A 17,538-nucleotide genomic window follows, 5' to 3' on the forward strand; every position below is an offset into this window, starting at 1 on the left:
GCTGAGCCGGCGGATGACAGCTCCGTCTCCGCTTGCAGTGCAGAGAGGGAGGTGTCGCAGCCCCCGCTGCTCTCTATGGGGGATCGGATGAGAGCGGACCGCCTGTCTGCTCTCATCCGATCCGATTCCTGGACGGATGGAAAAATAGGGTTTCCATCCGTCCGGATTTCACGGACAGGATCGGATGCGGATGGCAGCGGGTGTCAGCGGAGGTGTCTCCGCTGACACCCGCTGCCCCATAGAGCTGCATAGAGGATCCGATCAGATCCGCCTAAAAAACTGACAGGCGGATCTGATCGGACCGCCCGTGTGAAAGAGCCCTAAATCTATCCCGGGATTCAGCGTGACTGCTGTATAACGCGTCACTCGCTGAGGCGGATTTCAAGAACAAAAAGCGGAAGTAACAAATATAAGGTATTTACTGCTACTAAATAAATGTTTTACTTTCCAAAGCTAACACAGCAATGGCAGTAGATTTGATAGCATGAAAGATAAAAAAAAAATTACTGAAGGTCTGCTTTTAGGATAAAAAAAAACTTCTGCCTTTTTACAATCGCTTTCACTTTTTGGGAGAAATTCTGCTTTAAATATAAGACAGGCGGGAGAGTCTAATATCACTTTAAGTGAACAGAGATTCATAAGACTTTCTGTCATAAGCATTTCATCCGGCCTTTTATAAAAACTGTTCTACATTTATCTTTTTCTATGAGCACAGTTCTGTCCGGCAGTCTTCTTCCTAAGAATATTTTACTCCAATTAATGGTATTGTATCCTGCGCAGCCCGCTACACCTCCTGAGACCTATGCTTCTCGCTAAGCAGTTCTGAGTATTCTTTATTAATAAATCTCACCAAGTAGATGGCATGCACATTATTCCAGACATGAATGGAGTGTTGAATGAATAAAGAGCGCCGATGAATCTCTTTTCCCTTAATTTAATAAGTGTAAAGGTTTTTCTATTTTTAAAAGACATTCAGAACACCGGCTACGTCCTCTCGATACATCACTCTCTATCACAGCAGAGACATATTGCAAAGGAATGATCAGTCATCGTCTGGCTGTAGCTAGAGCATTGGAGTGATTTACCATCACCATTACCATACGAATTTACCATCAATGGCCGCTTCCTATTAGAAGATTATCAGTTTGGCATGAAATGAATGCCATTCAATGCCTGTTACTGGAAACGGAACATTCACTCGACTCAGTGCTGCAACAATGAAGAAATGCTATTAATATTTAAGGTTGAATATATGTTTTATTATTATTTTCAGGGAAAAACTCACAAGGACAGACATACAGTATGTATAAAACATTAGTGAGAGAAGGGTATTGTCCACAAATATCCAGGGACATCATAAAACAGAACTATAACAATTCTTCAAATACAACCCTAGGCAGTTGGTAAAACCACGTTCATCCATACAATTTTTGAGTAGAGTAGTGAAATGAGGAAAAAAGGTGATATACGCTCACCTGCCACTTAATTATGTACACCTTTCTAGTACCGGGTTGGCCTTTCTTTTGCCTCCAGAACTGTCTTCATTCTTCGTGGCATAGATTCAACAAGGTGGCGGAAACATTCCTCAGATTTTGGTCCAGAGTTACATGATAGCATCACACAGTTGCTGCAGTTTTGTCAGCTGCACATCCATGATGCCTTTCTCCTGTTCCACCACATCCCAAAGGTGCTCTATTGGATGAGATGTGGTGAGTGTGGAGGCCATTGGAGTACAGTGACCTCATTGTCATGTTCAAGGAACCAGTGGTGAGATGATTTGAGCTTTGTGACCTGCTGCTTTATCCTGCTGGAAGGAGCCATCAGAAGATGGGGACACTGTAGTCATAAAGGGATGGACATGGTCAGCAGCAATACTCAGGTGGGCCGTGGCAATTAAACTATTGGTACTGGGGGCCCACAGTGTGCCAAGAAAATAACCCCCTACACCATTACACCACCAGCCTGAACCATTGATACAAGGCGGGATGGATCCATTCTTTCATGTTTACGCTAAATTCTGACCCTACCATCTGAATGTCCCAGCTGAAATTGAGACTCATCAAACCAGGCAACATTTTTCCATTCTTCTATTGTCCAATTTTGGTGAGCCGAATTGTAGCCTCAGTTCTTAGATGGCAGAAGTGGCACCCAATGTGGTCTTCTGCTGCTGTTGGCCATCTGTTTCAAGGTTGGATGTGTTGTGCGTTCAGAGAAGGTATTCTGCATACCTTGGTTGTAACGAGTGGTTATTTGAGTTACTGTTGCCTTTCTATCATCTGGAACCAATCACCAATTTTTTAAAATACCCGGACCAACCTGTCTGGTACCAACAACTACGCCGCATTCCAAGTCACTTAAATCCCCTTTCTTCCCCATTCTAATGTTCGGTTTGAACTTCAGCAGGTTGTCTTCACCACGTCTAGATACCTAAATGCATTGAGTTGCTGCCATTTGATTGGCTGATTAGCAATTTGATTAGCAATTTGTGCTACCAAGCAATAGAACAGGTGCAGCTAATAAAGTGGGCGGTAAATGTAATTTTAGCAGGTGTCAGACTGTTGGAATGGATGTGCACCTCGCGATAGGGTAATGGAAATGTTAGGAAGGGAAAATCTCCGGGCTGAGTTCACACTGATGCGAGGATGGTTTCCCCACATCCAAGTCGCATGACGGGAGAGTGTGACTGGCTCTCAATGGAGCCGGTTCACACGCCTCCTGCGCGGCCATGGTCCGCACTGGAAAAAGGTCCTGCGTGTCTTCTGGTCCGTTTTCAGGTGCGAATTCAGCCAAAAATTTGTATCTGATTCACACCTAAAATGGAGAACAGGGACACACTGGAGCTACGAGCCGCAGCTAATGTGAACCCAGCCTTCATCTACATTGTATAACAGGTGCCCACATTGTGCCTTTTTTAAAGGCCAAGTCCAACTTTTACCAAAAAATAATAAAAAATGCACATACTGTGTATATGTGCAGGAAAAAAATGTGCTTTTATTGTTTGCATAGGGGCCTGCAAAGCAATGCACCCTCGATTAGTGATGACGAGTGTAATGCACAGGCTCCTGGGGCCTCTTCCTCCAGCTCTATGTCCGTACCGAAGTATGGGCTTTCAATTGGAAAGGTGGAGGAAGAGTCAATGGGACCATTAATGTGCTGATCACCACACTTGTTTTCCATTGAGAACTACGAGTCCCTCTGCCACAGTGGCAGATGGGACCGGGATGAAAAGATCCCCCAATATTGTTTATAATGGAGAGGGTGCTTTGGGGGGGACTAGGTCCCATAAATACAGGTGTAACATACTGAAAACAGTGGTTTCCTGAATTACACAAATAGTGGGGAACACTTCTTTATACAAGATAAAACAAAATTGAAAAAGTATACAGATTTTCAGTAGATAAGATTATCAATGGGCATACTGGTACTAGTTCAGCAACACTCCGCAAAACAGGGACATCCCTTAGGAAAGGGGGAACAACCCAGAATTAAGAATCTGTGTATAGTCCACTACTTTTTTTTTTTTTTTTTAATATATTCAAAATTTTATTGTTTTCAAAAAGTACAAAAGTAAAAAAGGGAGTACAAGACATTAGTTACAAAAAACAAAACAAAAACCCAAAACCGGTATTATATAACATACCACTAAAACGCTTGAGTATATTGAAAAGAGTGCAAATGCGTCTAAGTAACTTAAGCCCCGTGCACACGTAGCGATCGTCTGCCGAACGATCGGCCGTCTTTTGTCCGGTGCTGTCCTGTCGGCTGAAAAGTGCAAAAGACTGCACACGAATTTTGTCGGCCAGCAACAGCCGACTGCAGAAGTGATGTCGTGTGATGGTTAACTTTCCGTGTGTTTTTTCTTCTCTGAGCATGCCCAGTCTTGCTAATCTGCTGTTTGTCGGCCGAATTCTGTACTGACTGGCGAACAATCGGCCGTTCTGGTGACGGCCAACAAAAATTTTATAGCCTGCACACCCGATTCTGTTCGGCCGAAAAGTCGCTGTCGGTTGTCGGAAGCATCATACTAACAAGCCGACAATCGGCCGATTGTTCGGCGGCCGAATATTTACGGCGGACAATCGGTACGTGTGTACGGGGCTTCTGTAATAAGTCTGTCCTCGCATCCGCAGGACTGCTTATATTAAGTAGAACATTACAACAGTTTAGTAAAATAAAACCAACAATACAGAGATCCATTGGACAACCATTTTGCCAATAAAGCAAAACAGGTGACATATGACACTGAACACCTCTATAATAAAAGATAACGCAAACTAGAACTAAGGGGAAAAAAAAAAAAAAACTCATGGCAACAAACATAGGAAAAGCAAAAAAAAAAAAGGCAATAAAAAAAAAAAAAAAAAGTGGAAAACAAGTCTGCAGATTCGGTTCCGGGGAGACATGTACAGGAATGTACTAAATACAAAGAGTCTGCAGCTTTTACATGGTCACCAGGGTAGATTCATAACTGTTTGTAAATAGCCTTGGATCTGTACAGCATGAAGAACGCTCATTCTGCACAGATCCAAGGTTACTGAAAACTTTTATACCCACGCTATGAACAAAATACAACTAATAGATAATTTTCTGGACAGCTGCTGCTCACAAGTGTCATAAACTACTCAAAATACGAACCAATACCCAATCACAGTGCTATATGCCTACTGAACTAATAGTGCGACCAAACCATATTATAAAACCCAAACTATAACAAAACCTTCAATAAATAATTCCCGATTCTCTGTTTTATTAGTCCATGAATAACTGCTTGCGGACCGCGCACTGTAGTTTTACTGCTACAGTGCAGGCCGGCTGCACAGAATCCCCCTTTCTCATCGGCCTTTTTTCATCTATTCACCCATCCTACCCCCCCTCCACTTATGCTGGGGCTGTTTGGGTGGTCTGGTCCACCTCCTGGGGTGGGGGCAGGCCGCTATGCTTGGGATGGGGGCTGTGGGGGTGCACCGGCGGCACTATGCAAGGGGGGGGGGGTTTACCTGGTGGGGGCTCCTGTCAGGGCCCTCTGTTCTGCCTGGGTCTGTCCTTGAGGCCTAGGGATCCCTTCTGGGTCCCTGGGAGCCTCGTGGTGCTGCCATTTTGTTGTAGCATGTGGGTCATCTTAGTGGTCCTGGGCTGGCCTTGGCGGGCTTGGTACACCGATCAGGTGCTGCTGGTCGCCTATGTTCCTTGGAAGCTTCCTCTCAGAGAATCTGCTGTCTCAAGGACCAATGTTCTATCCTGCTTTACAGTCGCTGGCTTTGACAGCTTGGCTGTTGAACGGCAGGTAGAGGTTTATTGGAGTTGGTGATTCCTACGCTGTTAAAAGTTAGGAAATCTACTTCGTACGTGGAAGATGTTCAGTGTGTGGCTCTGATCTTAACCTTCCTTCAATGGGGGGGTTGAACAGAAATTGGCCTCGAGTACCATCAAGGGCCAGATGTCGACCTTGACGATCTTCTTCCAACGACCCTTTGCCACACACTCCCTGGTGCGTACCTTTCTTCAGGGTGTCCAACCTTTTGTTCCTCCAGTGCGTTCTCCGTTGCCCCCTTGGGACCTTAATTTGGGGCTTTCAGTCCTCCAGAAGCCTCCCTTTGAGAAACTTTGGGGGATTCCCTTGCTTACACTGTCTCAGAAGGTGGCTTTTTTGGTGGCTATAACCTCTGCGCACAGGGTGTCGGAACTGGCGGCATTATCCTGATGTTCACCTTACTTGGTGATTCACAGAGATAAGGTGATTCTTCGCCCCTGTGCTTCGTTCCTCTCCAAAGGTTGGCTGATTTTCATTTGAATGAAGACATTGTGTTGCCTTCCCTGTGTCCCAGGCCTAATATCCAAAGGAAATTGCCTTGCATGCCTTGGATGTGGTCCGGGCAATTAGGGTTTACCTGGCAGCTACGGAGTCTTTCAGGAAGTCAGACTCACGATTTGTGCTCACGGATTGACCTATGAAAGGGTTGTCTGCTTCCTCTGTGGTGATTTCCAGATGGATCAGACAGACGGTGATTCCGGCCTATTCCTTCAAGGGTCAGGTTCCTGCTTTCCCTGTCAAGGCACACTCTACTCGGGCGCTCAGTGCCTCCTGGGGCTTCCGTCATTAGGCGTCAGTGATGCAGGTTTGCAAGGCGGCCACCTGGTTGTCGATGCACACTTTCACAAAGTTCTATAAAGTGGATGTGCTGGCATCTGTAGATGCTTCTTTTGGCTGCAAGGTTTTGCAGGCTGCTGTTTTAGAGGACCTGATTCTCTTTGAGGGTGTATTTTTTTTTTTTCAGGTGTGCTCCAGTAGTTCTGGTTGAACTGTTGCCTGGTTGGCTACTGTTTAGCTTTGGGAATTTTTTGCTGTTCCCACCCCTCATGTTTTAGACTGCTTTGGGGTGTCCCAATGGTTAGGAAGATCAGGAGCTGTGCCCGTCAGTGAACGAAAGAGAAAATTGAATTTTTGACTCCATTTCTCTGATGTTCATTGACTGACACAGCCCCCCGCCCCCCCGTGGAGTTGTCATTTTTCTGACACTGCTTGTAACTAAACTGAGTACCCATAGCAGTGAGGGGGAGTATACCGCCTGGGACTGCCCATAGGCGTAGTCAGATTCTTTCTGCCTAGTCTTGTGTCCTACTGTAGGGGGCAGTATAACCCAATGGTTATTAATATCAGGAACTGCACCTGTCAATGAACATCAGAGAAATGGATTTTACGGTAAGTCAAAAATCCAATTTTTTTATTTTTTTCACAAATTCGTTTTGTTTTTTTTTGTTTTTTTTAGTTTATAGCGCAAAAAAAAACACCAAAAGAAAGTGCCTTTTGTGGGGAAAAAAATGTATATAAATTTAGTTTGCATGACACTGCAATTGACAGGTAAAGTAGCGCAGCACCATATAGCAAAAGGTGGCCTGGTCATGAGTGGGGGTAAGTCTTCTGGTGCTGAAGTGGATAATCTGCGTAGTGCAAGGAAAGTTCACACTTGTACTGGATAGGAGCTCCTGCTCCTCTGCCCCCGGTGCCCAATGCTCACCTCAGCCCAATAAGCATGTGCTTTTTTTTAAATGGTGTTTTGCTGCAATGAGGCTTAATGTTCAAAGCATAGACTCCTTTTATCTGGCATGTTAAATCTGAAGAGCTAAATCAAAGCTCCTCTGGGTGGAACGTGTCAGTGGAGTCTGCTGCTGGGTGTGCTATAAACAATACAATGGATTAATAAGACTCGGACCTGGAGTGCGCCATCCATCTTTTTAAATCACAATTACAGTCCATCCGGAAAATACTCACAGCGCTTCACTTTTTCCACATTTTGTTAAATTTGATTTAAGTTTTGATAGAATAAATTCATCAGTTTCCCTCAAAAATCTACAAACAACCCCCATAATGACCACGTGAAAGAAGTTTGTTTAAAATCTTTGCAAATTTATTAAAAATAAAAAATGAAAATATAATCACATGTACATAAGTATTCACAGCCTTTGCCATGACGCTCAAAATTGAGCTCAGGTGCATCCTGTTTCCACTGATTGTCCTTGAGATGTTTCTAACACTTGATTGGAGTCCACCTGTGGCAATTTCAGTTGATTTGACATGATTTGGAAAGGCACACTCCTGTCTATATAAGGTCCCACAGATAACAGTGCATATCTGAGCACAAGCCAAGCCATGAAGTCCAAGGAATTGTCTGTAGACCTCTAAGACAGGATTTTATGGAGGCACAGATCTGGGGAAGGGTACAGAAAAAATGTCTGCAGCATTGAAGGTACAATGAGCACAGTGGCCTCCATCATCTGTAACTGGAAGAAGTTTGGAAACGCCAGGTCCTTTGTCTGGGCAGCTTGCTCTAGGAAACTAAGCTATTGGGGGAGAAGGACCTTTAGTCAGGTGACCAAGAACCTGATGGTCACTCTGTTGGGAGAGATTAACCTTCCAGAAGAACAACCATCTCTGCAGCACTCCACCAATCAGGCCTATATGGTAGTGGCCAGACAGAGGCACACGTGTAAAAGGCACATGACAGCCCACCTGGAGTTTGCCAAAAGGCACCTGAAGGACTCTCCGAGCATGAGAAACAAAATTCTCTGATCTGATGAAACAAACATTGAAATTCTGAATGACCAGCCTCATGTCAGGGGGAAACCAGGCACCTTTCATCACCTGGCTAATACCATCCCTCTAGTGAAGCAGTCTACGGGACAGCTCTGTGAATGTCCTTGAGTGGCCCAGCCAGAGCCCAGACTTGAACCCAATTGAACATCTCTGGAGAGATGAAAATGGCTGTGCACCGACGCTCCCCATCCAACCTGATGGAGCTTGACAGGTCCTGCAAAGAAGAATGGGAGAAACTGCCCACAAATAGGTGTGCCAAGCTTGTAGCATCATACTCAAAAAGACTTGAAATTGCTGTGGATACACTCACGTCAAAGACTAAATATTAGAATAAGTGATTATCCCCGTGGAGCTGCTGCAAATCGGCTATTCCACAGCAAATGTGACAGATCTTCTTAAGGAATATTGATTTATGGTTCGTGTGTGTGTGTATATTATATTTTTTTTTCCTTTATTTATTTATATATATATATATATATATATATATATATATATATATATCTATCTATGTGTGTGTATGTATGTGTATATATATATATATATATATATATATATATATATATAAAAATTTGTATGTGTGTATATGTATATGTATATATATATATATATATATATATATATATATATATATATATATATATATATATATATATATATATATATATATATATATATAATGCGTTTTATTATTTATTTATTTTATATTTTTTCTATGAGCACAATTGTTTTAAGGGGTTAAATCTTTTTTCTTTACTTTTTTTGTTCCCTTGCATGAGCTATATATATATATATATATATATATATATATATATATATATATATATATATAGTGGGGATCGAAAGTTTGGGCACCCCAGGTAAAAATTTGTATTAATGTGCATAAAGAAGCCAAGGAAAGATGGAAAAATCTCCAAAAGGCATCAAATTACAGTTTAGACATTCTTATAATATGTCAACAAAAGTTAGATTTTATTTCCATCATTTACACTTTCAAAATAACAGAAAACAAAAAAATGGCGTCTGCAAAAGTTTGGGCACCCTGCAGAGTTAATATCTTGTACTGCCCCCTTTGGCAAGTATCACAGCTTGTAAACGCGTTTTGTAGCCAGCCAAGAGTCTTTCAATTCTTGTTTGAGGTATCTTTGCCCATTCTTCTTTACTAAAGTATTCTAGTTCTTTGGGATTTCTGGGCTGTCTGTCACGCACTGCTCTTTTAAGGTCTATCCATAGATTTTCAATTATGTTGAGGTCAGGAGATTGTGAAGGCCATGGCAAAACCTTCAGTTTACACCTCTTGATGTAATCCCCTGTGGATTTTGAGGTGTGTTTAGGATCATTATCCATTTTGTAGAAGCCATCCTCCCTTTAACTTCAGCTTTTTCACAGATGGCATCAAGTTACCATCCAAAATTTGCTGAAATTTTATTGAATCTATTTTTCCTTCTACTTGTGAGATGTTCCCTGTGCCACTGGCTGCAATACAACCCCAAAGCATGATTGATCCACCCCCATGCTTAACAGTTGGACAGAGGTTCTTTTCATTAAATTCTGTGCCCCTTCTTCTCCAAACGTACCTTTACTCATTCCAGCCAAAAAGTTCAATTTTAACCTCATCGGTCCACAGAACTTGTTTCCAAAATGCGTCAGGCTTGTCTATATGTTCATTTGCAAAGTTCAAACGCTGATTTTTGTGGTGAGGACGTAGAAGAGGTTTTCTTCTGATGACTCTTCCATGAAGACCATATTTGTACAAGTATCTCTTTATAGTGGAATAGTATACCACAACTCCAGTGTCTGCCAGATCTTTCTGGAGGGATCGTGCAGTCAAACGTGGGTTTTGAATTGTTTTTCTCACAATCCTGCGAGCTGTTCTGTCTGATATTTTTCTTGGTCTTCCAGATCTTGCTTTAACTTCCACTGTTCCTGATGACTGCCATTTCTTAATTACATTCCAAACAGAGGATATTGACATCTGAAAACACTTTGCTATCTTCTTATAGCCTTCTCCAGCTTTGTGAGCGTCAACTATTTTCAGTTTTCTAGAAGATCCCATGGTGCTGATTGTTGGGGCAAGGTCAGATGAGTCTGGGCATTTAAAACCTTTGAGATTAACATCACCTGGTCTTCCCAGACGATGATTGAGAACAATCCATGACACTAGCAGGTCTCAGCCTTGCAAAGGGGGCAGTGCATGCTATAAATTCTGCAGGGTGCCCAAACTTTTGCAGATGCCATTTTTTTGTTTTCTGTAATTTTGAAAGTGTCAATGATGGAAATAAAATCTAACTTTTGTTGACATATTATAAGAATGTCTAATCTGTAATCTGATGCCTTTTGGAGATTTCCATCTTTCCTTGGCTTCTTTATGCACATTAATACAAATTTTTACCTGGGGTGCCCAAACTTTCGATCCCCACTGTGTGTGTGTGTGTGTGTGTGTGTGTGTGTATATATATATATATATATATGTATATATATTATTATTAGCATGTATTACATTAGATATAAAGAGTCATTGGTGCATTTGTTGTGGAAAAGTTAGCACTGTTGTCTGTTACATAATTATTATTTTTTTAGTTTACCATTATAAGCACATATTGCAATTGATGTAAAGAGTGTGGGAGATTATTGGATTGTTGCACATTTGTTGGGGAATAGTTAGCGCTGCTGACCGCACTACATCAAAAAGACTTGAGTCTGTAATTGGTGCCAAAGGTGCCTCAACAAAGTAATAATTTATGTACATGGGATTTTCTTTATTATATTTCATAAATTTGCAAAGATTTCAACTATCTTTTTTCACGTTGTCATTATGGGGTATTTTTTTTTGTAAAACTCCAGTTCTCTTGACCTTCTGAAAATGTCATGCTGCCCCCCTGGTTTTAATACTGCTATGCAACTGGGTTAACCTGTGCCTGTAAAAAAGCTCAAACTTTTTGACCTATGGTCTTCAGCGCAAAAAATAAAAAGCCTGAATATATTTTTCATTGCCAGCACTAGGGAAGACTTGAAACATAATCATTAAACTCCAAATACATTTATCAACCTAGCCTTTCTTCTCCTCCAACGCTTAAACATCCATCAGGCATGTTTATCGTTGGACTCGGCAGAGAAAAGCTCTCTGCACAGAGACTCTATATTGTCAGCCATGGCCCTGTGATTACCATCATTGCAGATTAAAGTGCTCCGCAGTCTATTAATGGGGGGGGGGACCTGCGTCTGACGAACACGCCAATATTTTTAGCCCAGCAGGAAGCTGAACTCAGTAGCATTATTACTGAAATCCAGGAAAGGAAAAAAGTCACTCAATTTTTGAAGTAGATATAGTGCACCTGTTACCATGCCGGCTGATAGCGGAATGTACTTTCCACCAAATGTTTTATTCATTTTTACCTTCTGACGCACGTCTCACAGCGGAAGATTTAATCAATATCGATGGTTGTATTGAGAGCTTTAAAAACTGTTTTTCAATATTTTTTTTTTTTTTTGTGCATTGATTTACTGTTTAGGGGATGAAGGTATCAAACGGTCTCTTCTGGAATAAAATAGGTTTATTGTGACTGGTAATGGGGAAAGGATTGTTCTCTGGATGTGGGTACCTGAAACCTTTTACTGTTCTCTGCTCTCATTGTCTAACGCTGGTTCTGTGCCTTTATTCCTTTTTCTATTCTTTTATCTTTTTTGTTCATCTCTCTCTACCGCAGAGGCTAGGTTCACACTACTGCAATCTGATTTTGATAAGATATTCAGTGTGATTTATGTAGTGCAGCTTGACAGCGGTTTGCATATTCAATGGGGAATTGCACCAAAGTCGTACAGAAACCTCTTTCAAAATCGTGCTGTGGCGGGTTGCGTTGATGTGAATGGGCGCCATTGGAAACAATGTGATTTTCTATTGTCAAGTTGCATCTGAAATTGTACTAGTGTGAACGGAGCCAAAAGGCCCGTACACACGTGCAGATTGTCGGCCGAAAAGCTTCGGCCGACGACCGATTGGCCGATTGTATGCTTGTTAGTATGATGCTTCCGACAGCCGACAGCGCACTTTCGGCCGAACAGAATCTGTCGTGCAAGCATTAAAATTTTTCTATGCCGACATCAGAGCGGCCGATTGTTCGCCAGTCAGTACAGAATTCCGCCGACAGACAGATTTGCAAGACTGGGCATGCTCAGAAAAGAAAAAACACAGGGAAAGTTAACCATCACATGACATCACTTCTGCAGTCGGCTGTAGTCGGCGGACAAAATTCTTGTGCAGTCTTTTGCACTTTTCAACAGACACGACAGCCCGGGGACAAAAGACGGCCGATCGTTCGGCCGACGATCTGCACGTGTGTACGAGGCATTAGTCTCCCTCTTGCTCGTTCTCTGTCTCCTCCTCTCGTTCTCTGTCTCCTCCTCTCGTTCTCTGTCTCCTCCTCTCGTTCTCTGTCTCCTCCTCTCGTTCTCTGTCCTCTTCTCCTCTCGTTCTCTGTCCTCTTCTCCTCTCGTTCTCTGTCCTCTTCTCCTCTCGTTCTCTGTCCTCTTCTCCTCTCGTTCTCTGTCCTCTTCTCCTCTCGTTCTCTGTCCTCTTCTCCTCTCGTTCTCTGTCCTCTTCTCCTCTCGTTCTCTGTCCTCTTCTCCTCTCGTTCTCTGTCCTCTTCTCCTCTCGTTCTCTGTCCTCTTCTCCTCTCGTTCTCTGTCCTCTTCTCCTCTCGTTCTCTGTCCTCTTCTCCTCTCTTTCTCTCTGTCTCTCTCTGTCTCTGTCTCTTTCTCTCTGTCTCTCTCTGTCTCTGTCTCTTTCTCTCTCTCTCTCTGTCTCTTTCTCTCTCTCTCTGTCTCTTTCTCTCTCTCTCTGTCTTTCTCTCTCTCTCTGTCTTTCTCTCTCTCTCTGTCTCTTTCTCTCTCTCTCTGTCTCTTTCTCTCTTTCTATGTCTCTCTTTCTCTCTTTCTATGTCTCTCTTTCTCTCTCTCTCTCTCTCTCTCTCTCTTTCTCCTCCTCCTCCTCTCTCCAGCGGACCACAAATCCTTGCTTACTCCATCCAAAAGTTTTGGCTATACATTCATGTTAAAGCATAACTACCTTTTTTTTTGGAAAGAGTGGAAAGGGATTAGAACCCCAGTCAGCTTTTTTTGCTGCCTGTTTCCCTGTGTGGGAGATTCACCCTCTATCTTGTTTACTGTGATCACCGAAAGTGAAAGAATCCCAAATTTTGAGTTGTCACCAGAACAGGAATAGAGGAGAAATCTTCCAATGGGGACACACTTGGACTCCTTCACTTTGGAAGGATTTCCTTTCGGTTCCTGGTTTAGCTTATGGCACAGGAAGTGAAGGGAAACCTACCCAGTGGGACACAGATTAGAAAAAACCTGACAGGGTTCATAACCCCCCCCCCCATCCCCTCTTTAGTAAATCCAAAATGAAGGAATATGTTTTGCATTTAGTTCTATCTTTGGCTTTGCATGGAAGGAAGGCTGTAATGGTTTTGTATCTTTTATTCCAGTTTTTTTTAGATTTATATATATATTTTTTTTTTCATAAGTTGTGTTATATATCTGATTGATTTGTCTGGGTTTGTGATGGTTTGCTATATGAAGAAGTGATAATGAGCCTGTTTCGGGCTAATGGTAGCAACATATTTTTAGGATGAATAAATCTTATCTGGTATCTTTGGCCAGCTTTAGAGAGGACCCCTTTAAATGTAGTTTTCCTTTACTGCAGGGCACGTATGTCAAACATAAGGCCCGCAGGCCGAATGTGGCCCTCCAGGCCTTGTCATGTGGCCCTCCAGGCCTAGTCATGTGGCCCTCACACTCAGTTTTGCAGCCAGAACATGTCCAAAACTCCATTCCACCACCTCTGGCTCTCATTTTCCGCTCCTATTCCAGGCTGTCACTTGTAAATACAGAAGCCACCTGTGTTTACAAAGAACAGCTTTGGTGACAGGTAATTGAAAGATTTGAAGAAGCTTTATTTGAGGGGGGGGGGGGCGGGGTTGGGGTTACAAACTCAGTGCACCCCTAAACCCTACACTCTGTTCACAGCACACCCCTGAATGCTGCACTCTGTACATAAACCACCCCTGCACCCTACACTCTGTAGCGCACTCCTAATCCTTGTACTCTGTACGTAGCCTAGTCCTGAACTCTGCCCTCTGTACATAACGCCCTCCTGAGCTCTGCCCTCTGTACATAACGCCCTCCTGAGCTCTGCCCTCTGTACATAACGCCCTCCTGAGCTCTGCCCTCTGTACATAACGCCCTCCTGAGCTCTGCCCTCTGTACATAACGCCCTCCTGAGCTCTGCCCTCTGTACATAACGCCCTCCTGAGCTCTGCCCTCTGTACATAACGCCCTCCTGAGCTCTGCCCTCTGTACGTAACGCCCTCCTGAGCTCTGCCCTCTGTACGTAACGCCCTCCTGAACACTGCCCTCTGTACGTAACGCCCTCCTGAACTCTGCACTCTGTACGTAATGCCCTCCTAAACTCTGTACCTAACGCCCTCCTGAACTCTGCACTCTGTACGTAACGCCCTCCTGAACTCTGCACTCTACACTCTGTAGCGCACTCCTAATCCTTGTACTCTGTACGTAGCATAGTCCTGAACTCTGCCCTCTGTACGGAACGCCCTCCTGAACTCTGCCCTCTGTACGGAACGCCCTCCTGAACTCTGCCCTCTGTACGGAACGCCCTCCTGAACTCTGCCCTCTGTACGGAACGCCCTCCTGAACTCTGCCCTCTGTACGGAACGCCCTCCTGAACTCTGCCCTCTGTACGGAACGCCCTCCTGAACTCTGCCCTCTGTACGGAACGCCCTCCTGAACTCTGCCCTCTGTACGGAACGCCCTCCTGAACTCTGCCCTCTGTACGGAACGCCCTCCTGAACTCTGCCCTCTGTACGGAACGCCCTCCTGAACTCTGCCCTCTGTACGGAACGCCCTCCTGAACTCTGCCCTCTGTACGGAACGCCCTCCTGAACTCTGCCCTCTGTACGGAACGCCCTCCTGAACTCTGCCCTCTGTACGGAACGCCCTCCTGAACTCTGCCCTCTGTACGGAACGCCCTCCTGAACTCTGCCCTCTGTACGGAACGCCCTCCTGAACTCTGCCCTCTGTACGGAACGCCCTCCTGAACTCTGCCCTCTGTACGGAACGCCCTCCTGAACTCTGCCCTCTGTACGTAACGCCCTCCTGAACTCTGCCCTCTGTACGCAATGCCCTCCTGAACTCTGCACTCTGTACGTAACGCCCTCCTGAACTCTGCACTCTGTGCATAGCCCGCCCCAGATACAACCCTCCCTTTAAGGGCAACCCTACTACTGATGCGGCCCACAATGTAACTGAGTTTGACACACCTGCTGTAGGGTGACCACTTCAGAATAGAAGATTATACATGTGCGTTTATGATGAAGATTAAATATGTTCCATTATTAAATATATAAAATCTGTTTCTTCTTTCAGGAAGCATCTGTCCGAACACACGGACTCTTCTTCGTCATCTTTGCAGAATCCTTTGAAAGACAAACCCCCTGCTGCCAGATCCCAGGGATGCGCCAGGAAGAAGGGGGGGAAATTGATGGAAAAGTTCCTAGTGAAAAATACAGAGACATCCAAGAGAATGTTAGACACCTCCATCGAGGAATCCTTGGGCTCCAGCCGGCCTGCTGAGCTCATCTCTGCTAAGAAAATCAAGCAGGAGGTTGAGGAGTCTGTAGCCGAGTCTTCTACCATACAGGAACCATCTACATCTGTCCTTAAAGTCTCTGTAAAGGGTAAATGTCTTTGTAGACTTTTTTTTTTTTTTCCTCCAACCATATTTTATAGCCTGTAGGATTACCTGCTGAGTGTGAACAAGAGTGGTCTGTCCACCCAAAACTGATAGGCACACTTACATCCTCCAGATCACAATTATCTCTGCTTCTATGCTCAGGGATTTCTGGCGAGGTTCTGGGCTCGGCGGTCTCTGGGAGGTTCTGGGCTCGGGGATCTCTGGCGGGTTCTGCGCTCGGGGATCTCTGGCAGGTTCTGCGCTCGGGGATCTATCTACTTCATAGCCCCCCCCCCCCCCCTTTACATCATAATCTCTTGCTGTAGGACTAGGGCTGGCCCACATTGCAGCAGCCAGTCACACCTTGTTAGCTTGAAAAGTTGGGCAGTTCCTGCTCTCCATCTAGACCTGTAGCACCTCCTGCCCTCTGTCCTGCTATGAAGATGACAGCAGAGGTAGTTCAGCAATGGCAGCAGCAAGGGGGAGCAGATGACACACAGGCAGCTGAATGGCGTGGCCGCGGCATTCCGAACAGGGCTGTCACTCAGTCCGGGTCCAGACTGCAGTCTGCCTATTTAGTCATGCCTGCCCTACATTAAATTGACCCCTTCCCCTTTATCAGTCAAATCTTAAAAAAAAAGTTTGCTTAGATGTAAACTTTAAGCAGACCTTCTTCAGACCGATATAAAAGACGCAAATGAATGCAGCTTTGTATTCAATAATATATCATTAGTTTCATTGTAGCTATCTGAATTTAACTTTATCAGTCTCTTGCAGTCCTTGCGCAGCAGAGCTTAGACTTCTAGATGAAGAATCAGTACAAGGAGCCAACCAGTTTCACTGCAGAGCTCATGTGCTAACAAGGAGCATACCAAAAAAAGGGGCGAGGAAAGTAACAATGTGCCTTCTCCCACGACACAGCGCTTGCTAAAGATGAGTGCTCTGAAATTAACATTTGCAAAATTATGGGTATTAGGATATAAGTGCTTTAACACAATGGTAGTGGGTGCAGAACTAGCCTATAAATGACACCCAAATATAGGATTGAATAGATGTGAAAACACCTCTGTGTAAATAAAGTGCAGTGGCTATACTATAAATGGTATTTAGCAAGCGCTGTGTTGCGGGAGAAGGCACATTGTTACTTTCCTCCCCTTTTTTTGGTTTACTATTTGGCCTTAGCAGGCTGGGCCACTGCAGCTGCTTAAACTTAGAAACCAATTTTTAAGATTTTCAGAAAAAAACGTTTTTTAAAAATCCCTTCATATCTTTATATACTTAAAATCTTTATCTCTAGTAGTATCAACACCCAATATATTTACTTGTCTGCTGATGGGTGATTTCTTATTATTTTTCTAAAAAGGAGCATGTTGATAGGAGAGCAGAATGAGAGCTGAGCTAATCAATCTGCTGCTTCTCATTTCACCAGTGGCGGCCCGTCCATCAGGGGCGCTGCCCCCCCTATCCATGCGTCCGGCCCCCTAATCTACATGCAGGGCGCCGGACGCATGGATTCCAATGGGGGATTTTTTTTTTTTGAAGCATGTGATTAAAGTCAGAGGCTCTAATAGGCTTCAAAAAAGGGTGGGCTCGGGGTGCAGAGCACTGCGCCCTGAGCCCACCCAGTTGTGTGACAATAGCGAATTAATATTCGCTATTGCCACACTGATTCTCCTCTCGCCCAATCGGGAAGCAGATC

At 44.1% G+C, this 17,538-nt stretch overlaps 1 protein-coding gene across 1 annotated transcript in view; it reads left to right on the forward strand.

Annotated features, from left to right (window-relative positions):
* RAD18 (RAD18 E3 ubiquitin protein ligase) overlaps positions 1–17,538 on the forward strand; it is a 506,049-nt gene that overhangs the window by 81,961 nt on the left and 406,550 nt on the right. Inside the window, exon 4 of the mRNA XM_082265473.1 lies at positions 15,533–15,843. Coding sequence (XP_082121599.1) covers positions 15,533–15,843 — 311 coding nt within the window. The remainder of the gene's footprint in view (positions 1–15,532; positions 15,844–17,538) is intronic.

This window comes from Pelophylax lessonae (genome assembly GCF_965119305.1).
Source record: "Pelophylax lessonae genome assembly, chromosome: 8".
NCBI classification, from domain to species: domain Eukaryota; kingdom Metazoa; phylum Chordata; class Amphibia; order Anura; family Ranidae; genus Pelophylax; species Pelophylax lessonae.